Source organism: Choloepus didactylus, chromosome 1 (genome assembly GCF_015220235.1).
Source record: "Choloepus didactylus isolate mChoDid1 chromosome 1, mChoDid1.pri, whole genome shotgun sequence".
Classification (NCBI taxonomy): Eukaryota; Metazoa; Chordata; class Mammalia; order Pilosa; family Megalonychidae; genus Choloepus; species Choloepus didactylus.
The window spans coordinates 20,254,134-20,275,754 of record NC_051307.1 but is presented as its reverse complement, the minus strand read 5'-3'; the positions used below and the strand labels follow the sequence as shown (position 1 = coordinate 20,275,754).

Genomic DNA, 21,621 nt, shown 5'->3' with positions numbered 1-21,621 from the left:
AGATCTGAATAGGCCTACACCAAGACACTTAATAATCAGATTATCAAACATCAAAGATAAAGAGAATCCTGAAAGCAGCAAGAGAGAAACGATCTATCATATACAAAGGAAGCTTGATAAGACTGTGTGGCTTTCTCAAAAGAAATCATGGAGGCAAGAAGGAAGTGGTGTGATACATTTAAGATACTGAAAGAGAAAAACCACCAACCAAGAATCCTGTATCTGGCAAAACTATCCTTCAGATATGACAGAAAGCTTAAAATATTCTCTGACAAACACAATGACTGAGTTTGTGAACAAGAAACCTGCTCTACAGGAAACACTAAAGGAAGCACTGCAGACAGAAAGGAAAAGACAGGACTGAGGGGTTTGGAAAACAATTTTGGGAGATAGTAGCATAGCAGTGTAAGTACACTGAACAAAGATGACTGTGAATATGATTGAAAGAGGAAAGCTGGGATCATGTGGGACACCAGAACAAAAGACAAACAATAGAGACTGTGACTATGTAACTTAGGGAAACCTAGGATGCTCAATGATTGTAATAAAAGGTACAAATATGTTTTTACATGAGGTAGAACAAATGAATCTCAACATTGCAAGGTGTTAAAAATAGGGTGGGATTGGGGGGAAAATACAATCAGTGCAAACTAGAGGCTAGAATTTACAGAAACACTGTATTATGCTTCCTTTAATGTAAAAAAAGCAATATACCAAAGCTAAATGCATATGGGGGTTGGGGAATAGGGGAAGGGTATGGGACTCTAGGCAATGGTGATGCTGTCTGACTATTCTACTTTAGGATAATGCTACCTTTCCTTTTGTCACTTTCTAGCTATCAAGTTTTTTTGTTTGTTTGTTTGTTTTTCTCTCTTTCTCTTGCCTTTTTCTTTTGCCTCTCTGACTTCTTTGACTCTTCCTCCATCTTTGTGGAAGAAATGTCCTTATATAGAGAGTGGTGATGGTGCTCAATACCTAAATATGTGACTATACGGGGAACAAATGATTGTTTACTTAGGACAGAAGGTATAGTGTTTGAACAAAACCATCTTAAAAGAAATGGGTTGATGAAGAAAGCTTGAGGGCACTATATTGAGTGAAATAAGACAGGCACATAAAGGCAAATATTGTAGGGTCTCACTGATATGAACTAATTATAATATGTAAACTCATAGACATGAAATATGTTACCAGGATATAGAATGAGGCTAAAGAATGGGGAGCAGTTGCTTATTATGAGCAGAATGTTCAACTAGGGTGAACTTAAATATTTGGCAATGGACAGGGGTGATGGTAGCATGTAATGAGAATAACTAACAGTGCTAAAAGGTGTGTGAGGGTGGTGGAAAGGGTAAGCTCAGAGCCATGCATGTCACCCAGAAGGAAAGTGGGAGGTTAAAAGATGGGAATGTATAAAATAGTGTATCTTGTGGTGGACAATGTCTGTGATTAATTATAGAAATATTAGAAATCTCTCTCACAAACTAGAACAAATGTATGTCGCTATAACTAGAGGTTAACAATAGAGAGGCATATAGGGAAAAAATATATACCTATTGCAAACTATATACTACAGTTAGTAGTATTTTAACATTCTCTCATCAACAGTAACAAATGTACTATACCAAAACTATGAATCAATAATGGACGGGGGGTGTGGTCAGGGGTATGGGAGGATGTGATTTTCCTTTTTTTGTCTTTGTTTCTTTTCTGGAGTAGTGAAAATGTTCTAAAAATTGAAAAAAAAAATAATTGTGTTGATGGATGCATAGCTGTATGGTGGTGCCGTGGGCAACTGATTGTACACTTTAGATCTTTGGATAGTTGTACGGTATCTGAACAATTTCAACAAAAAAATAAATTAAAAAAAAAAAAAAGAAGTAGTCTACGAGGAAAAAGGGAAAGTAATTCAACCAACTTCTAACTGTAGTTTTACTTAACAAATTTGGACTGCTGAATACAAGCTATGAACACAGAAAAACCTAGAGCAAGCAGGAAAGGAACCCTGGAGTCTCTCCTGGCAGAGAGGAGGTGGGACTAACAGAAAAAATAATAATAATAAATAAATAAAAACAGAGGCTTTTGGAGATGGCTGAGCTCAGAATACTGGAAAATGGCTGTGTCCCAAGAAAAGGGGCACAGAGAACTGGGTACCAATTCCAGTTGACCAGCAAAACTGGGCTCCTGGGAACTGGCTCTGAAAAGAGGATTTCTTTCTTCTTTTTTTTTCCTCCCATTCTAAACAGCTCATTACAGAAAGCCTCAGGCATTTTCAATTGTTAGGGCTAACCCAGGAAACAGTGGAGTTAAGATACTCAGAGAGACAAAGGAAGAAGTATAAGAGATAATTCCCTAAAGGGCATATCTTCCCTAAGAAAAGGGAGGGCAGGGCCCAGCTCAAGTGGCTACCCTCCCTCAGGGAATTCAGACCACAGTGTGTGGAGGAGGGGGTGGTGGGAGACAGAAACAACTTAAACTTAACGTTGGCTTCTGACACCCTCTGCCCCTGGCTGAGACAGGATCCACTGAGAATTAAAGGCAATGCACCTCTTTACACCAGTGGGGAGCTGTGGGCTGACAAGCACCACTGCTGGGCACGACAGGAAAAGCAACAAGTCTAGAGGTGTCAAGGGAAAGTCTAACAACCTGCTGGGTCTCATCCCCAGGGAAACTTGATACTGATTACATCCTCTTCCTGAGACCTGGGGCCATCTCGGTCTGGGAAAATCTGACTGGGGTAATCAAGGAAACCAGATGCCTAGACAAAGAAAAGTACAAGTCACACTAGGAAAAACAAAGATAAGGCCCAGTTAAAGGAACAAACTTACACTTCAAATGGGATACAGGAGTTGAAACAACTAATTAAAGATGTTCAAACAAATCTTCTAAATCAAATCAATCAGCTGAAGGAAAATGTGGCAAAAGGATATAAAGATGATACTAGGTGACCATAAAGAATAATAAATAAGTTTGAAAAAACAAATCACAGAACTTATGGAAATGAAAGGCACAACAGAAGAGATGAAAAGCACAATGGAGACACACAACAGGAGATTCGAAGAGGCAGAAAAAGGATTCAGGAACTGGAGGACAGGATATCTGAAATCCTACACACAAAAGAACACATAGGAAAAAGAATGGAAAAATATGAGCACCATCTCAGGGAACTGAATGACAATATGAAGAGCATGAATATACGTGTCATGGGTATCCCAGAAGGAGCAGAGAAGGGAAATGGGGCACAAACAATAATGGAGGAATTAATCACTGAAAGAAATTAATCACTAAAATCACAGATCTAAGAAGCGGAGCGTACTCCAAACAAAACAGATCTGAACAGATCTATGCCAAGACACTTAAGAATCAGATTATCAAATGTCAAAGACTAAGAGAGAATTCTGAAAGCAGCAAGAGAAAAGCAAAAAGACTGCATAAGGATTTCTCAGTAGAAACCATGGAGGAGAGATACCAAAAGAGAATCCTGTATCTGGTAAAGCTGTCCTTCAAAATGAGGCAGAGGAGAGCCTAACATGGCGGTTAGGAGAGACAGGACAAAAAAAACACCTCCGTGAAAAATACTAGATAAAAAACAGAAAGTGACCCAGAACACCAGCTCCAGCGATGCACCAGCTGGACAAGGTCTGCTAAATTCACAGGGATGGTTCACTTGGTGAAACCAGGAATCCGCATTCTGAAATGACTGAATAAGCCACTGAATAAGTGGCAGCCATGCTGCGGTGTGGGGAAACCAAGGGTTGGTGTTTGGAGGTGGACTAGTGCCTTTTTAAAAAAACCCAAAAGCGGCTGTAGATACAGCAGCGAAAACTGCACAGTGAAGCACGGCAGTGCAAACGCCTCAATATCTGGAGTGGAAGACAGCCTTTCGTGCACCCGCTGTTGTTTCGGAGCAAGGCAGGCAGAGATGAGCCAAAAGAGGAAAAAAACACGCCCCTTGCAGCCATCTTCCCAGTGGGCTGGGAACGCTCCTGCCCGGTGCCAGAGCCACAGTCCAGAGCTGCGCCAAAAATCCCAGTGTGACAGGAAGTTTTTCCAGCAACACGCACACACGCCACAATATCAGGCGTGGAAAATAGCCTTTAGCACACCCACAGCTAATTGTCCCAGAGCTGGGAAGGCGGAGCTGTACGAAAAGGGGGAAATTAACATGCCCCATTCAGCCATCCTTACAGCAGGCTGGGAATGCACTTACACGGCCTGGTGGCCCAGAAGGTCCCTTGAGGGATGGCGCACACTTGTGACGTAGCACAACCTTCCCTCAGCAAAGGTCCTAGAAGGGCACAGCTTGGAAGAGGGACCCACTCGGAAATCTCAGGGATCATAAGCCAATACCAAGGACTTGTGGGTCAGCGGCAGAGACAATCTGTGGCGAGACTGAAATGAAGGGTTAGGCTCTTGCAACAGCCTTAAATCTCCAGGAACAACAGGGAGGTTTGAAGCTGCCCTCCCTCCTTAACCACTCAGACACACGCCCCACATTCAGGGCAGACAGCACCAACAACACACCCAAACTTGGTGCACAAATTGGACTCCACAAGAATCAGACACCCACACACCACAAAAAAAAAGGTGGGGAGAACTGACTTGAGGGGAATAGGTGACTCATGGACAATATCTGCTGGTTAGAGAAAGTGTACATCACCAAGCTGTAGATCTGATAAATTAGAGATTCGTCTTTGAATAATCCTACACATCCTAAAAGAACCCTATCAAGAAAAAGCAAATGCCAAGAGACCAAAAAAGACAGAAAATTTTAAAGCATATGAAAAAAACAGACAATATGGATAACCCAAACCCAACACCCAAATCAAAAGATCAGAGGAGACGCAGTACTTGGAGCAATTAACCAAAGAACTAAAGACAAACAATGAAAGCATGGCACAGGATATAAAGGACATGAAGAAGACCCTAGAAGAGCATAAAGAAGAAACTGCAAGTGTAAATAAAAAAAATAGATGATCTTATGGAAATAAAAGAAACTGTTGACCAAATTAAAAAGATTCTGGATACTCACAGTACGAGACTAGTGGAAGCTGAACAACGAATTAGCAACCTAGAGGGCCACAGAACAGAAAATGAAAGAACAAAAGAAAGAGTGCGGAAAAAAATTGAAAAAACCGAAATGGATCTCACGGATATGAAATATAAAATAAAATGTCCAAATTTAAGACTCATTGGTGTCCCAGAAGGGGAAGAGAAGGGTAAAGGTCTAGAAAGAGTATTCAAAGAAATTGTTGGGAAAACTTCCCAAACTTTCTATACAATATAAATACACAAGCATAAATGCCCAGTGAACTCCAAATAGAATAAATCCAAATAAACCCACTCCAAGACATAGTCTGATTAGACTGTCAAATACTGAAGAGAAGGAGCAAGTTCTGAAAGCAGCAAGAGAAAAGCAACTTACCACATACAAAGGAAACAACACAAGACTAAGTAGTGACTACTCAGTGGCCACCATGGAGTCAAGAAGGCAGTAGCATGACATACTAAAAATTCTGAGAGAGAAAAATTTCCAACCAAGAATATTTCATCCAGCAAAGCTCTCCTTCAAATTTGAGGGAGAGCTTAAATTTTTCACAAACAAATGCGGAGAAATTTTGCTAATAAAATTCCTGCCCTACTTCAGATATTAAAGGGAGCCCTACCGACAGAGAAACAAAGAAAGGAGAGAGAGAGATGGAGAAAGGTTCAGTACTAGAGAGAATCAATATTGGTTCATTGAAGGACAATAAGAGAGAGAGGGAAAAAATATATCTGACAAACATAAACCAAAGGATAGGATGGCTGATTCAAGAAATGCCTTCACAGTAATAACATTAAATGTAAATGGATTAAACTCCCCAATTAAAAGATATAGATTGGCAAAATGGATCAAAAAATATGAACCATCAATATGTTGCATACAAGAGACTCATCTTAGACACAGGGACACAAAGAAATTGAAAGTGAAAGGATGGAAAAAATATGTCATGCAAGCTACAGTCAAAAAAAAGCAGGAGTAGCAATATTAATCTCAGATAAAATAGACTTTAAATGCAAGGATGTTAGGAGAGACAAAGAAGGCCACTACATACTAATAAAAGGGGCAATTCAACAAGAAATAAAATCATAAATGTTTATGCACCCAATCAAGGTGCCACAAAATACACGAGACAAACACTGGCAAAACTAAAGGAAGCAATGGATGTTTCTACAATACTTGTGGGAGACTTCAAAACATCACTCTCTCCTATAGATAGATCAACCAGACAGAAAACCAGCAAGGAAACTGAAAACCTAAACAATCTGATAAATGAATTTGATTTAACAGACATATATAGAACATTACATCCCAAATCACGAGGATACACATTCTTCTCTAGTGATCACGGAACCTTCTCCAGAATAGACCATATGCTGGGATATAAAACAAGCCTCAATAAATTTAAAAAAATTGAAATTATTCAAAGCACATTCTCTGACCACAATGGAATACAATTAGAAGTCAATAACCATCAGAGACTTAGAAAATTCACAAACACCTGGAGGTTAAACAACCCACTCCTAAAATAAATGGTTTATAATGTAGAATGTAGGGGAACTAGCGATAGACAGCAATTAATGAAGTGGGAACAATAAACCAATAACAGATAAGCTATCGTGGGTAAATTTAATGTTCTGGGAATGCCCAGGAATGACTATGATTTGTTAATTTCTGATGGGAATGGTAGGAACAAGTTCACAGAAATGTTGCTATATTAGGTTATTCTCTTGGAAATAAAATAGTTATTTTAGGTTAGTTGTCTTTTTCTTACTCCATTGTTACGGTTTGTTTGAAATGTTTTTTTATTGTATATCTTTTTTTAAAAAAAATTTTTTTTGATATAGTTAATTAAAAATAAAAAAGAGTTAATTAAGAGTTAATGACAATCAATGCAATATATGATACTGGAGTGGATCTAAGAATGGAGGAGAAAAGCTCAAAAAGGGTATAAGGAAAAATTGGAATATAGAATTTAAGCTTTATAACCATATTAATTTTCTTGAATTAACTGCAGATAAGACATAAGTAAATATCCTTGTTCACAGGAAATGTACATGGGAAGTGTTATGAGTTCAAGGAGTATGATATATGCAACCTGCTCTCAAATGTTCAGGAAATGATAAATGGGTAGATACATAATTGATAGAAAGATAATAGATATAGTTGAAAGAAAGTGGGGGGGGAGGGAGAGGGGAAGGAAGGAAAGAAGGAGGGAAGGAAGGAAGGGAGGAAGGAAACAGAAAGGTACTGCAAAGGTAGCAAAATGTAAAATTGGTAGATATGCATATCTGGGGTTGGGGGGGTGTTAGTGTTCTCTGTATGGGGTTTGTATTTATTTGCAACTGTCCCATATGTTTGAAATTATTTCAAAAAAAAAATTTAAAAAAAAAAAGAGGGAGAATTTAAAATGTTTTCAGACAAACAACTGAGAGAGTTTGTGACCATGATACCCATTCTTCAGGAAATACTAAAGTGAGCACTACAGGCAGACAGGAAAAGACAGGAGAGAGAGGTTCAAAGAGAAGTGTAGAAATGAAGATTATCAGTAAGGGTAAAAAGAGAGAGAAAAATAAATACAATATAATAAGATATGACATATAAAATCCAAAAGACAAAATGATAGACAGTAGACATTACATTGAGTGAAAGTAGCCAGAAACAAAAGGAGAAATACTCTATGGTCTCACTAAAATGAACTAACATTAATGAGCAAACTTTGAAAGTTAAAGTTGAGAACACAGGTTAACAGGAGATATAAAGAGTGTAGAGATTAGGCATCTGATGCTGAAGGAGTACACACAATTCAATAGGATTGAATATACAGATCCAGAAATACACAGCACAGTATTGTGTGATGGTAGCACAATATTGTAAGTACTCTGAACAAAGATGAGTGTGAGTACAGGTGAAAGAGGAAGGCTAGGGGCATGTATGATATCATAAAGAAAGATCACAGGATAAAGATGAGGACTGTATAACTTAGTGAAACCTAGAGTGATCAATGATGGTGATTAAGTGTACTCATATAAGAATGTTTTTACATGAGGGAGAACAAATGAATGTCAACATTGCAAGGTGTTGAAAACTGGATGATATGGGGGAAAAATACAATCAAAGAAACCAGAGTCTATAGTTAACAGTAACCTTATAATATGCTTCCATTAATTGTAACAAAGGCAATATAGCAAAGCCAAATGTCTATGAGAGGGTGATACAAGGGAGTGGTATGGGATTCTTGGTGTTGGTGTCGGTGTTGTTGCAAGACCTTTTCATTGTATTTTATTTTATTTTTTTCTTCTATCTTTTGTTTTGTTTTTCCTTCTATCTTTTTTTAGTGAATATTTTGTTTAATACTTGCATTGTTTCTATAGTGCAAATGTAACAATCTTTAAATTTACTTTTCATTAATTTGTCAAGTTTTGTTTCAGAAACATTTTTCCTGCTCTCTTGCACATGAACCCAGACACATTTTAATTTTTTCTTTTATATTTTATTTTTTATTAGTCATTTTTTTTTCTCCTCTTCCTCTTTGTGGAAGAAATGGAAATGTACTCATATATATTTTGGTGGTGAATGAAAAATTATGTGATTGTACCAGAATGATTTACTTAGGATGGATTGTATGGTATGTGAATAAAACTGTTTAAAAAATAAACAGAGGGATACTAGTGCTGAAGAAAATGTAGAGAAAAGAATATATCTATTCACTGTTGGTGGGGAAGTAGAATGGTGCAGCCCATTTGGAGGGCAGAGTGGTGGTTCCACAGGAAGTTAAGTATGGGGTTGCCACATGGTCCTGCAACCCTGTTATTGGTGGTACACTTGGAGGAACTGAGAGCGGGAACCAAGTGGGCATTTGAACACTGGTGTTTATGGCGGCAGTATTCACAATTTGCAATGAATGGAAGTAGCCTAGGGGCACATCAACTGATAAACAGAATGTAAACCGTGGTATAGCAAGAAGGAACGAAGTTGTGAGGTACGCAACTAGGTGAACAGACCTTGAGGACAGTAGGTTGAGTGAAATAAGCCAGAAGTGAAAAGACAAACATTATAATGCCTCACTAACATGGACCCCCATGCAGCAACTGTTAAAGAGGCTGAGAAGGAGATCAGACTTCAATTGAAGATACGAATGAAATGGACTTGGCTGAGATTGTAGTAGATCACAATAAAGCGTAGAGGATGATATTAACTGTGTTTTAAAATTCCAGCTTCTGTATGCGACCAAAGGAAGAGATGCTTACTTGGTGAAAAAATCTGTATTTTCTGTAGCACACTATATAATTTAACTTGTGTGGTCAGTTCACTCAAATACCATAATTACATGGAACCTTGAACAAGGAGTGGGATCTGGTTGGTTTGTACAGGTTAGCATGAAAGCTCGATACATCCCAGAGTAATCTGGGCAGAGAATAAAAAGTATTTGCAAAGCCCCCTTGAGGGACTGGGGGAAAATGTGGAAATATTAAACTTCCCCAGCTGGAGAATTCCTGATATTCTTGCAAGCATTAGGGACTACCAGTTTAGCAGGCTGAGATCTCAATCTTGGGGTTTGCCCTTATGAAGCTTGTTACTGCAAAGGAGAGGCTAAGCCTACTGACAATTGTGCCTGAGAGTCACCCCCAGAGTACCTCTTTTGTTGCTCAAATGTGGCCTCTCTCTCTACACCAACTCAGCAGATAAACTCACTACTTTCCCCACTACACGGGACATGACTCCCAGGGATGTAAACCTCCCTGGCAATGTAGGATGTGACTCCTGGGGATGAGCCTGGACCCAGCATCACAGGACTGAGAAAGACTCTGGACCAAAAGAGGGATGAGAAATGAAATAAAATACAGTTTCAGTGGCTGAGAGATTTCAAATGGAGTCAAGGGGTCATTCTGGAGGTAACTTTTATGCATTATAGAGATATCCCATTTTAGTTTTTAGTTTATTAGAATAGCTAGAAGGAAATATCTGAAACTGTTGAATTGCAATATGGAATCCTTGATTCTTGAAGACAATCATATAACTGTATAGCTGATATGGTGTGATCGTGTGATTGTGAAAACTTCATGGTTCATACTCCCTTTAGCCAGTGTATGGACAAATGAGTAAAAACTGGGGACAAAAAGTAAATAAATAATGAGGGGGGAGAAGAGATATGGTATGTTTTGAGTGTTCTTTTTTACTTTGATTTTTATTCTGACTTTTTTTTTTTGGAGTAATGAAACTGTTCAAAAATTGATTGTGGTGATGAATGTACAACTGTTATACACTTTGGATGACCGTATGGTATGTGAATATATTTAAATAAAATTGCACTAAAAAAGAAGAAGATTAAGATACCTGAGGTATACTGTGTTTTCCATACTTCCAAAACTTATTCTGTGTTAAAAGACACTTAAATTTCTCCTCCAGAGAATCAATTTCATTATCAGGCAAGAGGCAAAGCAATTTCTTTAATGCCAATAAGGAACAAGTTATAACTCGATAGAATTTAGCTTCTCTTTCTTCCCCTGGAACAGTTCTTAATGAGAAAAGAAAATAAACATATATAAGGATTGAGAATAAGTCAAACTACATATTTTGTACTTCTATTTTAAGTTTTATTATTACATATCTACCAAAGTTGCTTTAAAATGACAAAACAAGGTTATTTTTAATATAATATTGCTTTATTTCTATCTTCAATTCCCCCTACGCTAATCTCCCTCAAAAGACAAACACATACAGTAGTTTAATCATTTATTTTACTTCTAACACAAAGTGCAAACAAATAAAAAGCCATGAATTAAAATAAATATGTGAGCATATTGCTCTCAGTATCAGTGAACAGGGTGACTCTAGGGAATGGATTTCAATGCAGCTAAGATTACTTCCCCTTAGGGACTCCTAAAAGCTCAATTAGAACATTTTACTATTGTTTCAGTAGAACTATTCCTGGTTCTTAACCTATTTTCAAGCAGACATTAAAATGGTTTCTGCTATGATTGTAGAGCACTAAATGTGGGGAAACTCTAAAATTACCTCTTTCTAAAAAAACAAATGTAATATAAGTTAGATCCTCAGACAACTTGCAAGTAAAAGTACTTAAAACAGTACCTGGCAAACAGCATTATATTAAGTATTTTCATCTAGACATTTAGAATCCCTTCTTTTAAAAAAATGTCACATTGAAATTAATCATCAAATTATGTATGAGTGAAACAAATCCATTTCATCAGTTACATAGTAACAATACAACTTACTGTGGGTCACTGAGGGTATCAGGTGTTTCCTTTATAAGGTGATCTTGCAGCACCTATTGGGGGTAAGGGTGGGGGGGAGAAATCCCAAAGCCTTGAGATTTTATATGGTGAACAGATAGAGCATATATGAATAAAATACATTTTTAAAATCCCCATAAACCTAATAATTTTTATCCCCATGCCCACAATAGTTCTAGAATTACTACTAAGGTTTGAATTTTACCTGTTTTTCTTTCCTTATCATTCCCTGGTATTTGCTGCTGTTAGGGTAAGAAGGACAAGGTACTTCTCCACACCTCCAGTTCCCATCAAGAGGAATTTTCTTCTAAACACTACTGGCCTCTTGCTCCCCCATTCCTCTTCACAGAGGTGAAGTGGAATTCCCAATTAGTGAGTGTGGGACAGAAATTAGGCTCTGCTTTCCTCTCCCCTCTTCTAGACCCATGTGTTTGAGCGTGTGTGTGTGTGTGTGTGTGTGTGTGTCTAGCATGCATGTATGTAAAAGGAGATGAATAAACTATTATACATCCATACAAAGGAATACCAGAGAGCTAACAATAAGAATGAGGTAGATCTGAATGCATGTATTGATATGAAAATAAGGGGGGGAGAAATAAATAAAATATATTTTAGAAGTATTTTTTTAGATTATATATTATAAAGCATATATCAACATTTTCAGATAATGTATGATAAATTTAAAATAGAAAATTCTGAATATTTTAGAACAATCCAATCCAAAATATTAATTTCATTAAACATCAAAAATGGTTAATTTTGTTAAACACCATTTTGAAAAGGTAACATTCTGTTATTTTGGAAATAGTTCACTACTCTTTCCCCATAATGTGAGATAAAAGAATTATCATTGTAATGTGCCCTACATCCCATAAGTACTCAAGAAAAAAACAGATACAGAATACTTTCAAGAACTTACACTTGTAATTTCGTCCTTACAAAATGCTATGGCTTCTGGTTGCTTGCTTGGAGGGAAAGCCGCTTCAAATGCATCTTTTGCTGCAGCTGCAGCTGGTGTGTAAGTATCACATTGAGCCATTAGCCAATATCCCATTAAACTTTTTAAATAGGGAGCCAAGTGTTTCTTTACTTTAAGGATAAGTTTCTCAAAAGCTTGCTGTGTAGCCTCTCGAACCCGGCGGTCATGATCCTATTGAAAATTTAAATGTGATTTAATATAACTCTAGTCCATAAAAAGAAACACAGACATTTCTGGATAAGCTATAATGACTCATTGTTGAGAATTCTTTCATGGACAGAACTAAATTAAAATCAATTTTTCAAAATATCAAGAATTTGTTTTTTTCAATCAGAAATATGGCAAATGACTGACTAAATTAATTTTTCATCCCCTCCTGCCTCCCCACCCCAAGAGATGAGATAAGAAATATTAGACTCAAGACTTGGACTTGAATATGTAAGCAAGTCATTCTCATTCTTCTGCAACAAATATACAAGGAAAGAAAATAACTGCAAAAATATAGTACAACTGGAAAGCATCTGGAGTCTTCTCTAGTAATGACTTCTAAAAATAGACTCCCTATACACTCTGTACAACCCAAAACAAACCAATCTGCCTTACAATGGTGACATAACATTTCTTATTCCTCACCAAAAATAAATCACATAAATTTAATACTCCCATCATTTCAACCAAAAATATATGCAACAGAAATAAACTACTAATGCCTTAATACATACAAGTGAAATTTTGCAGAAAATTCTTGGCCAATATGGAAGAACTCCTTTTACAATTTCTGTCTCTCTCTCTGTACACATGGTTCCAAATTCCTGCACAGCCTGAAATTATTAGGGATAATAATTAGGGATTATTTTTAGGGATTAAATTAGGGATTAATCAATAGGGATTAAAACCATAATATCTGCAACTGATTATTTTACTCTGGAAGCTTGGTCTACTTTATGTAATAGGAAAACACATTACTTCTGTTTGTACCATATGGGACTAATTTGAAGAGTTCCCGCACAGGCTATTATAGTAGAAACTTTTCAGTTGTTCTTTAAAAAATAAAAAATATATACACACACACACACAAAACCTGTTTAAGGTTATAGGAACAAAATTACAGTCCCTAATAGGAAAAATTGTTCAGACAAAATTCCAAAGTAGTTAAAAAAAGTGAAGAACAAACTAATTTATAACCTAGAAGCTAACTGTCAACAATACTTGTCTATGTATCAAAAAAGTACAACTGTAAAAGAACTTAGTGATAAATTATTACTAATTTTCCTTTACATAAAATATGCCAACAATGTTTTAAAAAAAGGATTTTCTTGATCAGATTTTAAAACTTGCTTTTAATTTTGTTGTGACATCTTTCTTGGAAAGTTTCCGCAGCACCATTCGGAAATCAGAATCTACAAGATTGTCTATTTCTTCAGCTCCTTGAATAGCAGGAACATAGCCTAGGTCACTCTGAGTTGTTCCAAAACCAATAAATCCAGGCACTGTTCCCTGTTCTTTGGCAAGGAGTTCTGCAGCTCGACCACTGTTTGAAGGCTGATAAAAGAGGGAGAAAAAAGACAAGAGTTCAGAGAGCTGAAAATTTAACTTTTTTCTTGCCTATTACCATGGTAAGAACAAGCTTTTGAGAACTTTCTTTTCCCAGCTTAAAATTTCATCTCTTACCATGTTCCCCTCAAAGATGAGTCTTTGTCAACAAAAACCTATCCATAAGGATCATAGGAGCTATTTCCATTGTTTTTAATTTTTATTTTTATAGTGGTAACATATACACAACACACAATTTCCCATTTTAACCATATTCAAGGATACAATTCAGTGGCATTATTCACAATGTTGTGCAACCATCAACACCATCCATTACCAAAACTTTTCCATCCTCCTAAACAGAAACTCTGTATCAATTAAGTATTAAGTCTCCATTCTCCATTCCCATTTTTGTCCCTGGTAACCTATATTCTAATTTCTAACTCTATGAATTTGCATATTCTATTTCATATAAATGAGATCATACAATACTTGTCCTTTTGTGTCTTGCTTATTTCACTCAATACGAGGTCTTCAATGTTCATCCAAGTTGTTGCATATATCAGAACTTTGTTCCTTTTATGGCTGAGTAATATTTCACTGTATGTAGATATCATATTTTGTTTATCCATTCATCTGTTGATGGACACTTGGGTGGCTTCCACCTTTTGGCTATTGTAAATAATGCTGCTATGAACCTTGGTGTACAAATACCTGTTTGAGTTCCTGCTTTTAGTTCTTTGGGGCATCTACCTGGAAATGGGATTGCCGGGACATATGGTAATTCTATACATAATTTTCTCAGGTACTGTCAGATTGTTTTCCACAGCAGCTGCACCATTTTCCATTCCCAAAAACGCACAAGGCTTCCTATTTCTCTGTATCCTTACCAACAACTGTTATTTTCTGTTATTTTAATAATAGCTATTCTAGTGGGTGTGAATGGTAGCTCTCACTGTGGTTTTGATTTGTATTTCCCTAATGGTAAGTTGAGCATCTTTTCATGTGCTTATTGGTTATCTGTGTGCCTTCTTTTTGAGAAATGTCTTTTCAAGTACTTTGCCCTTGTTTTAATTGGGTTATTGTCTTTTTGTTGTTGAGCTGTAGGCATTCTTTATAGATTCTGGATATAAACCCTTATCAAATATATATGATTTCCAAATATTTACTTCCATTCTGCAGGTTGTTGTTTCATTTTCTTGATAATGCCTTCGAAGCACAAAAGTTTTTAATTTTGATGAAGTCTCATTTATCTAGTTTTTCTTTGGTTGCTCATGCTTTGGCTGTCCAGGATAATGCTTTCTAAACTGCAGTTACAACCTGTTAGTGGCTCAAGGTATCAACGTAATGTGCCATGACTAGCATTTTAAAGAAACAGAATAAAATTTTAAAACTCATAAAACATCACGTGTTAAGGACCGTTAATGAAAATTTTCAATTCCAACTTTCATATCATTACTATGTATACACACATAATATGTATATGTACTGTACGATATAAAATTAATTTATAAATAGATAAAATCTTTTCATTCATTCAACAAATATTTATTAAGCAACTACCATTGGGCAGATCCAATGACAGCTGCTTCTAGACTAACAGTTCCTTGGGGGCAGACACATGTCTTACTCATTTCCACATTCCCAAAGCCTAACCCAATCTCTTTGGGCTAAAAAGGTTACAAATTACATTATTACGGACATAAAAATCAATACAGTGGTCGAGATATAAGATACAGTCCTTTGTTTTGAACCATAAACAATGATGTGCTTGATTGATGTACAACATAGTAGCCTCTTATTACTAAAAGTTAGGAGTTAGTTGTGACAGAAAAAGAAAATATTTGGTCTTTTGAAAGAAATTATCTTATTCATTGTCATCTAAAGGCGAAGGGGATACCCGAGCTTGACCAATAAGACGACACTGCAACCCGTCCAAAATCATCTATTTCTTAGTTCTCTACAAATATATCCACAAGGGGTTATCCAAATGTGTGTCAATTTGCTCAGACCTGGCAAAACTGTGTTTAGGAAACTCATTTGGAAAGGAAAAAACTGGCCTACTTTCTAAACTGAAATGAGTGACCAGAAATGAAGATGGCCTGGATTTTATTTTTCAAAATTGTAGCATTTAAGACTAATTCCAAAAAGTTCTTTATTTTAAAAACTTATTAAAATGAATTAACAGCATTCAGTTCAGCTTCCTCAATATTAGTACACGAATAAAGAGCTACAGAGGAAGTTACTGAATTACTATTCCGAAAACTAAATATAACATTAGGATACCAGAATTTTATCAATATTCTCTTTTGTAGAACATTTTATTGTGAACCAGAATAAAAATCTATTGTTAAAAGCTAAGAGAGTCAAGGCTAAATTCTGAACTGACCCGAAATATCAGAGCTGAAAGTGGTAACTAGATACAGAAGGAAAGGTATCAGATTTCATGTTTCAAATATAAAAAGTAACAAATTATGAACAAAGTACTCATTGTACCTTTCATTCAATGTCTACTTTGAATTTAAAATACAGTTACTATTCTTATCTTTGTATGTTGGATACTTATACCCACAGTTTAAGAAAAATTAAGAACCTTGTTCTATTTCTGGCAGTTATTTTTTCTTACACTTCACCTACTTCATACTTTTTTGCCTGGTTTCTAGGGGTATGTGAGGTGGCAATCACCAGTCTACAAAGTAAGGACCAAACTCAGGAAGACTTTACAAGATCTTTCACAATCTGGCTTTGATTTCCCCAGTTTGATCTGCTGCCACTTTTCTCTTCCATTCCCAATAGCCTCCTCCCCTCTCCTCATTTTGCAGCCACCATTGATGTTCCAGTTTCAAACTGAATTAAAGCTTCCTTGAATACACTATGCCCTTTCATAATTTGGCCTTTGGATAATCTTTTCTCATTACCTGAAAACTCATCCTTTCTTTTCATTGCCTGACAAACTCCTACTGATCCTTCAAAATACACTCTTACTTACAAAATTTGTCCATCTCAGGTCAATCCCATACTTTCCTGTTCTCCCACACTTTCTGCTCATAACCTATATCATACTTCTTCAATGCAGTACAATTATTTGCTTACTTATCTGTCTTTATCATCAAACTAATACTTTCTCGAGAAAGGAGACATTTATCTCACCTTTGAATATATGGTGTCCAGTACTCAAAGTTTTCTATTGAATGAATGACTGCCACTCCAAAGTTCAAATCCCAACTCTACAACTTCCCAGACACATGAGCTCAGGCAAATTAATTTCTCTCAGTCTCAGTTCTATCACTTTTAAAATTAAGTAATAGTAACTTAACTCATTCATATGGTTGTTGTAAAGATTAAACAAAAGTTTTTAACTCATACCAGCAAGAATCATCAAAGGGTGCTAAAACCAATGAGTGCAGATTTGTCAGAGAATACGTTATTCACACAGTCTGAAACTACTATTCCACATAGTTGTTAACAGCCAATGGAAAAAGATACCTTTACAAGGGACAACACCTTACTCAAGTGATTAAATAAATAACACCAAAGGGTACTAAGGGCTCCCTGGTGTGATGCACTGAGAAAGGCACATCATCTATGAAGGAGTCCTGTCAAAAATACATTAACCTGAATCTAATTATAAGGAAACAATTAGACAAATCTAAATTAAGCAAAACAACTAGCCTACACTCTTCAGTACAGTCCATACCCTAAAAGACCAAAAATAAAAATAAAAAAAGGGAAACTGTCTAGGTCAAAGGGGACTAAATGACAACCAAATGGAATTAATGATCCTTGGTTGGATCTTGGATGTTTAAAAAAGAAAAAGTATACATATACATATATATACATATATTCAAAAAGAAGTTATAGGAGGCATGATTGAGATGACTGCAGCAATCAGAATACAAAGCTATATAAAAGACAATAATATTATATCAAAGTTAAATTTTCTGTGTGTTATAATTGCTCATGGTTATGTAGGAAATTGGCATTGTTTTTAGAAGGCAAATGCTTAAGTATTTAGGAGTTAAAAGTTTTATGATGTCTGCACCTAACCTTCATATGGTTCGGCAAAATACATATAGTTAGAGAGACAAAGCAAATATAGCCAAATGTAGGCAAAGAATACATGGATTGTCATTCCAATATTCTTGCAAATTTTCCTATCTGGAATTTTTCAAAAATAAACTATACAATTTTCAAATAAAAAATATAAAAGATTAAATGAGAATAGAAGTATAGCACTTAGCATAGTACTGGCATAAATTACTATAATTGTTGATATTATCTTCCAAAACAGACCTACGAAAGTACATACTAAAATCAATAGGATTAATTCAATCAGAAGCAGGAAAAATGCATTCTTAGAAACCTGAACAACCCAGAAAAAAAATGCCATTCTAACAGTCTTAATCATGTAGGTTTAATACACTTTAGGTTCTTCTTTAAACAAGTATTTATTAAGTTTCTACTATATACCAGTCCCTATATACACAGAGTATACAGCAACAGATAAAAATTCCTGCCTTTATAGTACTTAAATCCTAGTGAAGCAGAACAGTAAACTGCAGGTATGTTAGAAGTGTAAAGAAAAATAAAATAGGAAGGGGAACACGGAGTGCGTGAGGGTTTCAACTTAAGACAGGGCGATCACAGGGGACCCAGAGATGTCTAGAGCAAAACTTGGTACCACCTGAAAAAAACGTTGGGGAGCATATTAGGCAAAGGCGAGACACAATGAAAAGGCGGCGTGACTGGATGGAGTTAGAGGGCCGGACCAACATGGCAAGGGGCGAGTGGCAGGCCACATACCTTGCAAATCATCTTTAAGGGCTTTGGCCTTTATCCTGAGGGATCTGGCACTGTAGGTTTTTGAGCAAAGGAGCGACATAATCCAATTTAGTTTCCGCACCAGGCTCACTTTAACTCCCTCCCAACCAAGTCTCCTGGTTCCCAGCGCCGCCCCTCTCTCTCCCCGGCCAGGTAACCTTCCAGTTGAAGTTGACACTGAACCATTTATGGATGAAAACTGTGTACTCGGGTGGGGGCAGCTCTGGCATAGGACACCTTTTTTCTCATGATCTCCCAATATGCTCAGAGATAGCCCACCCAACCCGCAGGTACGCCCAGCCCAGAGGTCACAATCGAAAAGCAAACACTCGCTTCTCCACAGCCACTCTCCGCAAACAACTCTGCCGGGCGTGGAGCGGAGCCTGAGGCTGTGAGGCGAGGACGCCCCGGTCGGGACACCCCACACTTACCCTCAAGTTCCCCTTGGTCCGCTGCTTGTTCTTCCCGCCCATGGTTGCAGTCGCAGCCGCACTCCGACCCGCAGTCCTAGGTTGACGCGGCCCGGACACAACTTCCGGCCCTTAGAGTGAGCCGGAAGAAGGTCCTCTGGAACAACTTCCCCGGGTCCGCCCCTTCCGCCACCCCCCCTCCCCGCAGTTCCACGCCCCACCTCCGTGCCCGCCCCCGAGGTGTCTCTAACCATCTGCGGTCGGAATCGTCACAGGGAAAGCCACGCCCACCTGACTGACGTAGATCCGGTCCAATAGGAAGCTAAGGGACATACCTGTGGCTCCTAATTTTACCTTCCACGCTTTCCAGAAGTGAGATTTGTTTGCTTTGCAAGTATATCTGTTAATTTAAGGTGGAGTCCTGGAATATTGGAGATAGAGGCGCTCATCGTAGTCCAGAACAATTCCTTGCCTATCCTATAGTAATTTCGTCCTTAATTTGCTCAGTTTCTATTCACAGCATTGACTTCCACTTAGATTAATTTGTGTATTCCTTCGCTTGTGTATGTCCCTCACGAGGAAGGCCTTATTTCGTTCACTGCTGTTTCTCAGTGCCTGGAGAGAACGCACATTGTAGGCTCGCAATCACTGATTGTTGGAGGAATGCTGGGCACTGTGCCAGGCTCCGTGATTCCAGCCTTGAATAAAACACGTGGACCCTGCGTGTAGGAAGCCCAGTCTTGAGGGGGAGACAGACGAATACAACAGGAAGGGAAGCGATAAACTGGGGTGAGCTGGAAGGACAGGAGGAGCAAAGAAGGAGGAACCTAATCCAGAGCTGAGCTGATTCAAAGCATGGTAGCATGGCCCATTTATGGAATGAGTAGTTTAGGAAGGCTGGAAGTTTGGTGGTTTGCCTGGCTGGAGAGACTTATCCCAAAAGGCCTTATGGTCTATGCTAAATTTGGAGAGTAGCAGGAACAGAGACTTCCTTTTTTTAGGAGGAGATCATTGGGTTGCTGTGCAATGATAAGGAGTAAGCAGGTAGATGGTCTTTGGGTGGAAAATGAAACAGAGGCACAGAGGTATCACTAGTGGACAAAGAGGAAGAAGTTTAAATAAAGGGTCCCATGACACCTTGCTGCAGCCCAACTCAACCCTAAGACCAACCAACACATCAGGGAGAAAGTTACCCATGAGTCTTAATTAGCGACTTAGAAGGATTTTTTCCCAATGGTGGCTAGTTGGAAAATGGAAGTCAATGATCCTCACAAACAAGAAGAGGACTACTGTATACAACACAGCAGAGCCTCACTAGATTTGGTTACAAAGAAACATCAGCTAAGTCTTGTGAAAGTTGGTTACCAACAGTGATTAGGCTCAATGACCTTCGATGTCTGTGCTCTGGTCAGGCAGGCTGCTGCATGCACAAGGCTCCACCGATTTCGCTAAGGGGGTGAGGGGGTAGTGTGTGTTTGTGTGTGGTTCTGACCCCTGGGCTGCCACACACCTGTTCAGAGGGAGAGAGCTGTGCTATCAAAGAACTGGACTCAGACACCTTCAATTCCTGATTATCTGGCCAAGATGATACCTAATTGCTTCTGGAGTCAAGTTGGGCCATCAGTTAGCAAGATTTATTAGAAACTGAGATCCTAACCCTTCTAGAGGATGTAATGACTGCAAAGATATTCAGTGTTTGCCTACTTAATTTTCCTAAGATAATTTGAGACAACTTACGGAATAGTGGGGCAGACAAAAAGTTAAAAGGCAAATGGAATCAAAGAAAAGCAATAATACAAGACTAGATTTCATGTGTTGGAAAAGAGTTGTTTAAAGCAGTTAGATGCTGGATTTAGCTATAAGCTCCTCGAAAGCTTAGTGGAAATTTTTTGGATTGCTGCTCATTGTCTAACTAAGAAAGCAAAAAAGTTCATCTGTAAAAATTCTTTTTATTTTCCCCTTCTCACTGGGTTTATATAGGAATTCAGGACAATAGGTATGACTTAAAGATTTTGCAGACACAATAACAGCCTAAATCTATCACCATCATAACCATTGGTCCATAAATGTCACCTGTTTATGGAATCAAAGACCATTTTCTCAATGGGAAATGGTCTCCTCTAGTCAGGTAATAGGTTGAGAAACCAGCAGTAAATTGTGAGGAAAGGAGGATTGGATAAAAGTCAAAACATTAATTTCATTTATATTGGGGGAAGATTTCATTTTTGAATGGGATGAGGAAGTAGAAAAGTAAATAATTTGGGATTGGATCTGTTCTAGTTTGCTAATGCTGCCAGAATGCAAAACACCAGAAATGGATCTGCTTTTATAAAGGGTATTTATTTGGTTACAAAGTTACAATCTTAAGGCCATAAAGTGTCCAAGGTAAGCCATCAACAACTGGGTACCTTCACTGGAGGATGGCCAGTGGTGTCCGGAAAACCTCTGTTAGCTGGGCGTGGCTGGCATCTGCTCCAAAGTTCTGGTTTCAAAATGGCTTTCTCCCAGGACATTCCTCTCTAGGCTGCAGTTCCTCAAAAATGTAACTCTTAGTCGCTCTTGGGGTGTTTGTCTTCTCTT

General features: G+C 37.7%; 1 protein-coding gene across 3 annotated transcripts in view; it reads right to left on the bottom strand.

The window, feature by feature from the left end:
- LTN1 (listerin E3 ubiquitin protein ligase 1) overlaps nt 1-19,190 on the bottom strand; it is a 62,413-nt gene extending 43,223 nt beyond the window's left edge. For 2 of the 3 annotated variants that reach the window (XM_037832867.1, XM_037832876.1), the window contains exons 1-6: nt 19,063-19,190; nt 13,616-13,819; nt 13,000-13,098; nt 12,218-12,448; nt 11,281-11,333; nt 10,379-10,559 (exon numbers count right to left, since the gene is read on the bottom strand). In XM_037832867.1, the coding sequence (XP_037688795.1) occupies nt 10,379-10,559; nt 11,281-11,333; nt 12,218-12,448; nt 13,000-13,098; nt 13,616-13,819; nt 19,063-19,104 (810 nt within the window). In that variant the 5' untranslated portion in view covers nt 19,105-19,190. The remainder of the gene's footprint in view (nt 1-10,378; nt 10,560-11,280; nt 11,334-12,217; nt 12,449-12,999; nt 13,099-13,615; nt 13,820-19,062) is intronic. The other variant, XM_037832883.1, reaches the window with a different exon arrangement.
- Between the last annotated feature and the right edge of the window lie 2,431 nt (nt 19,191-21,621).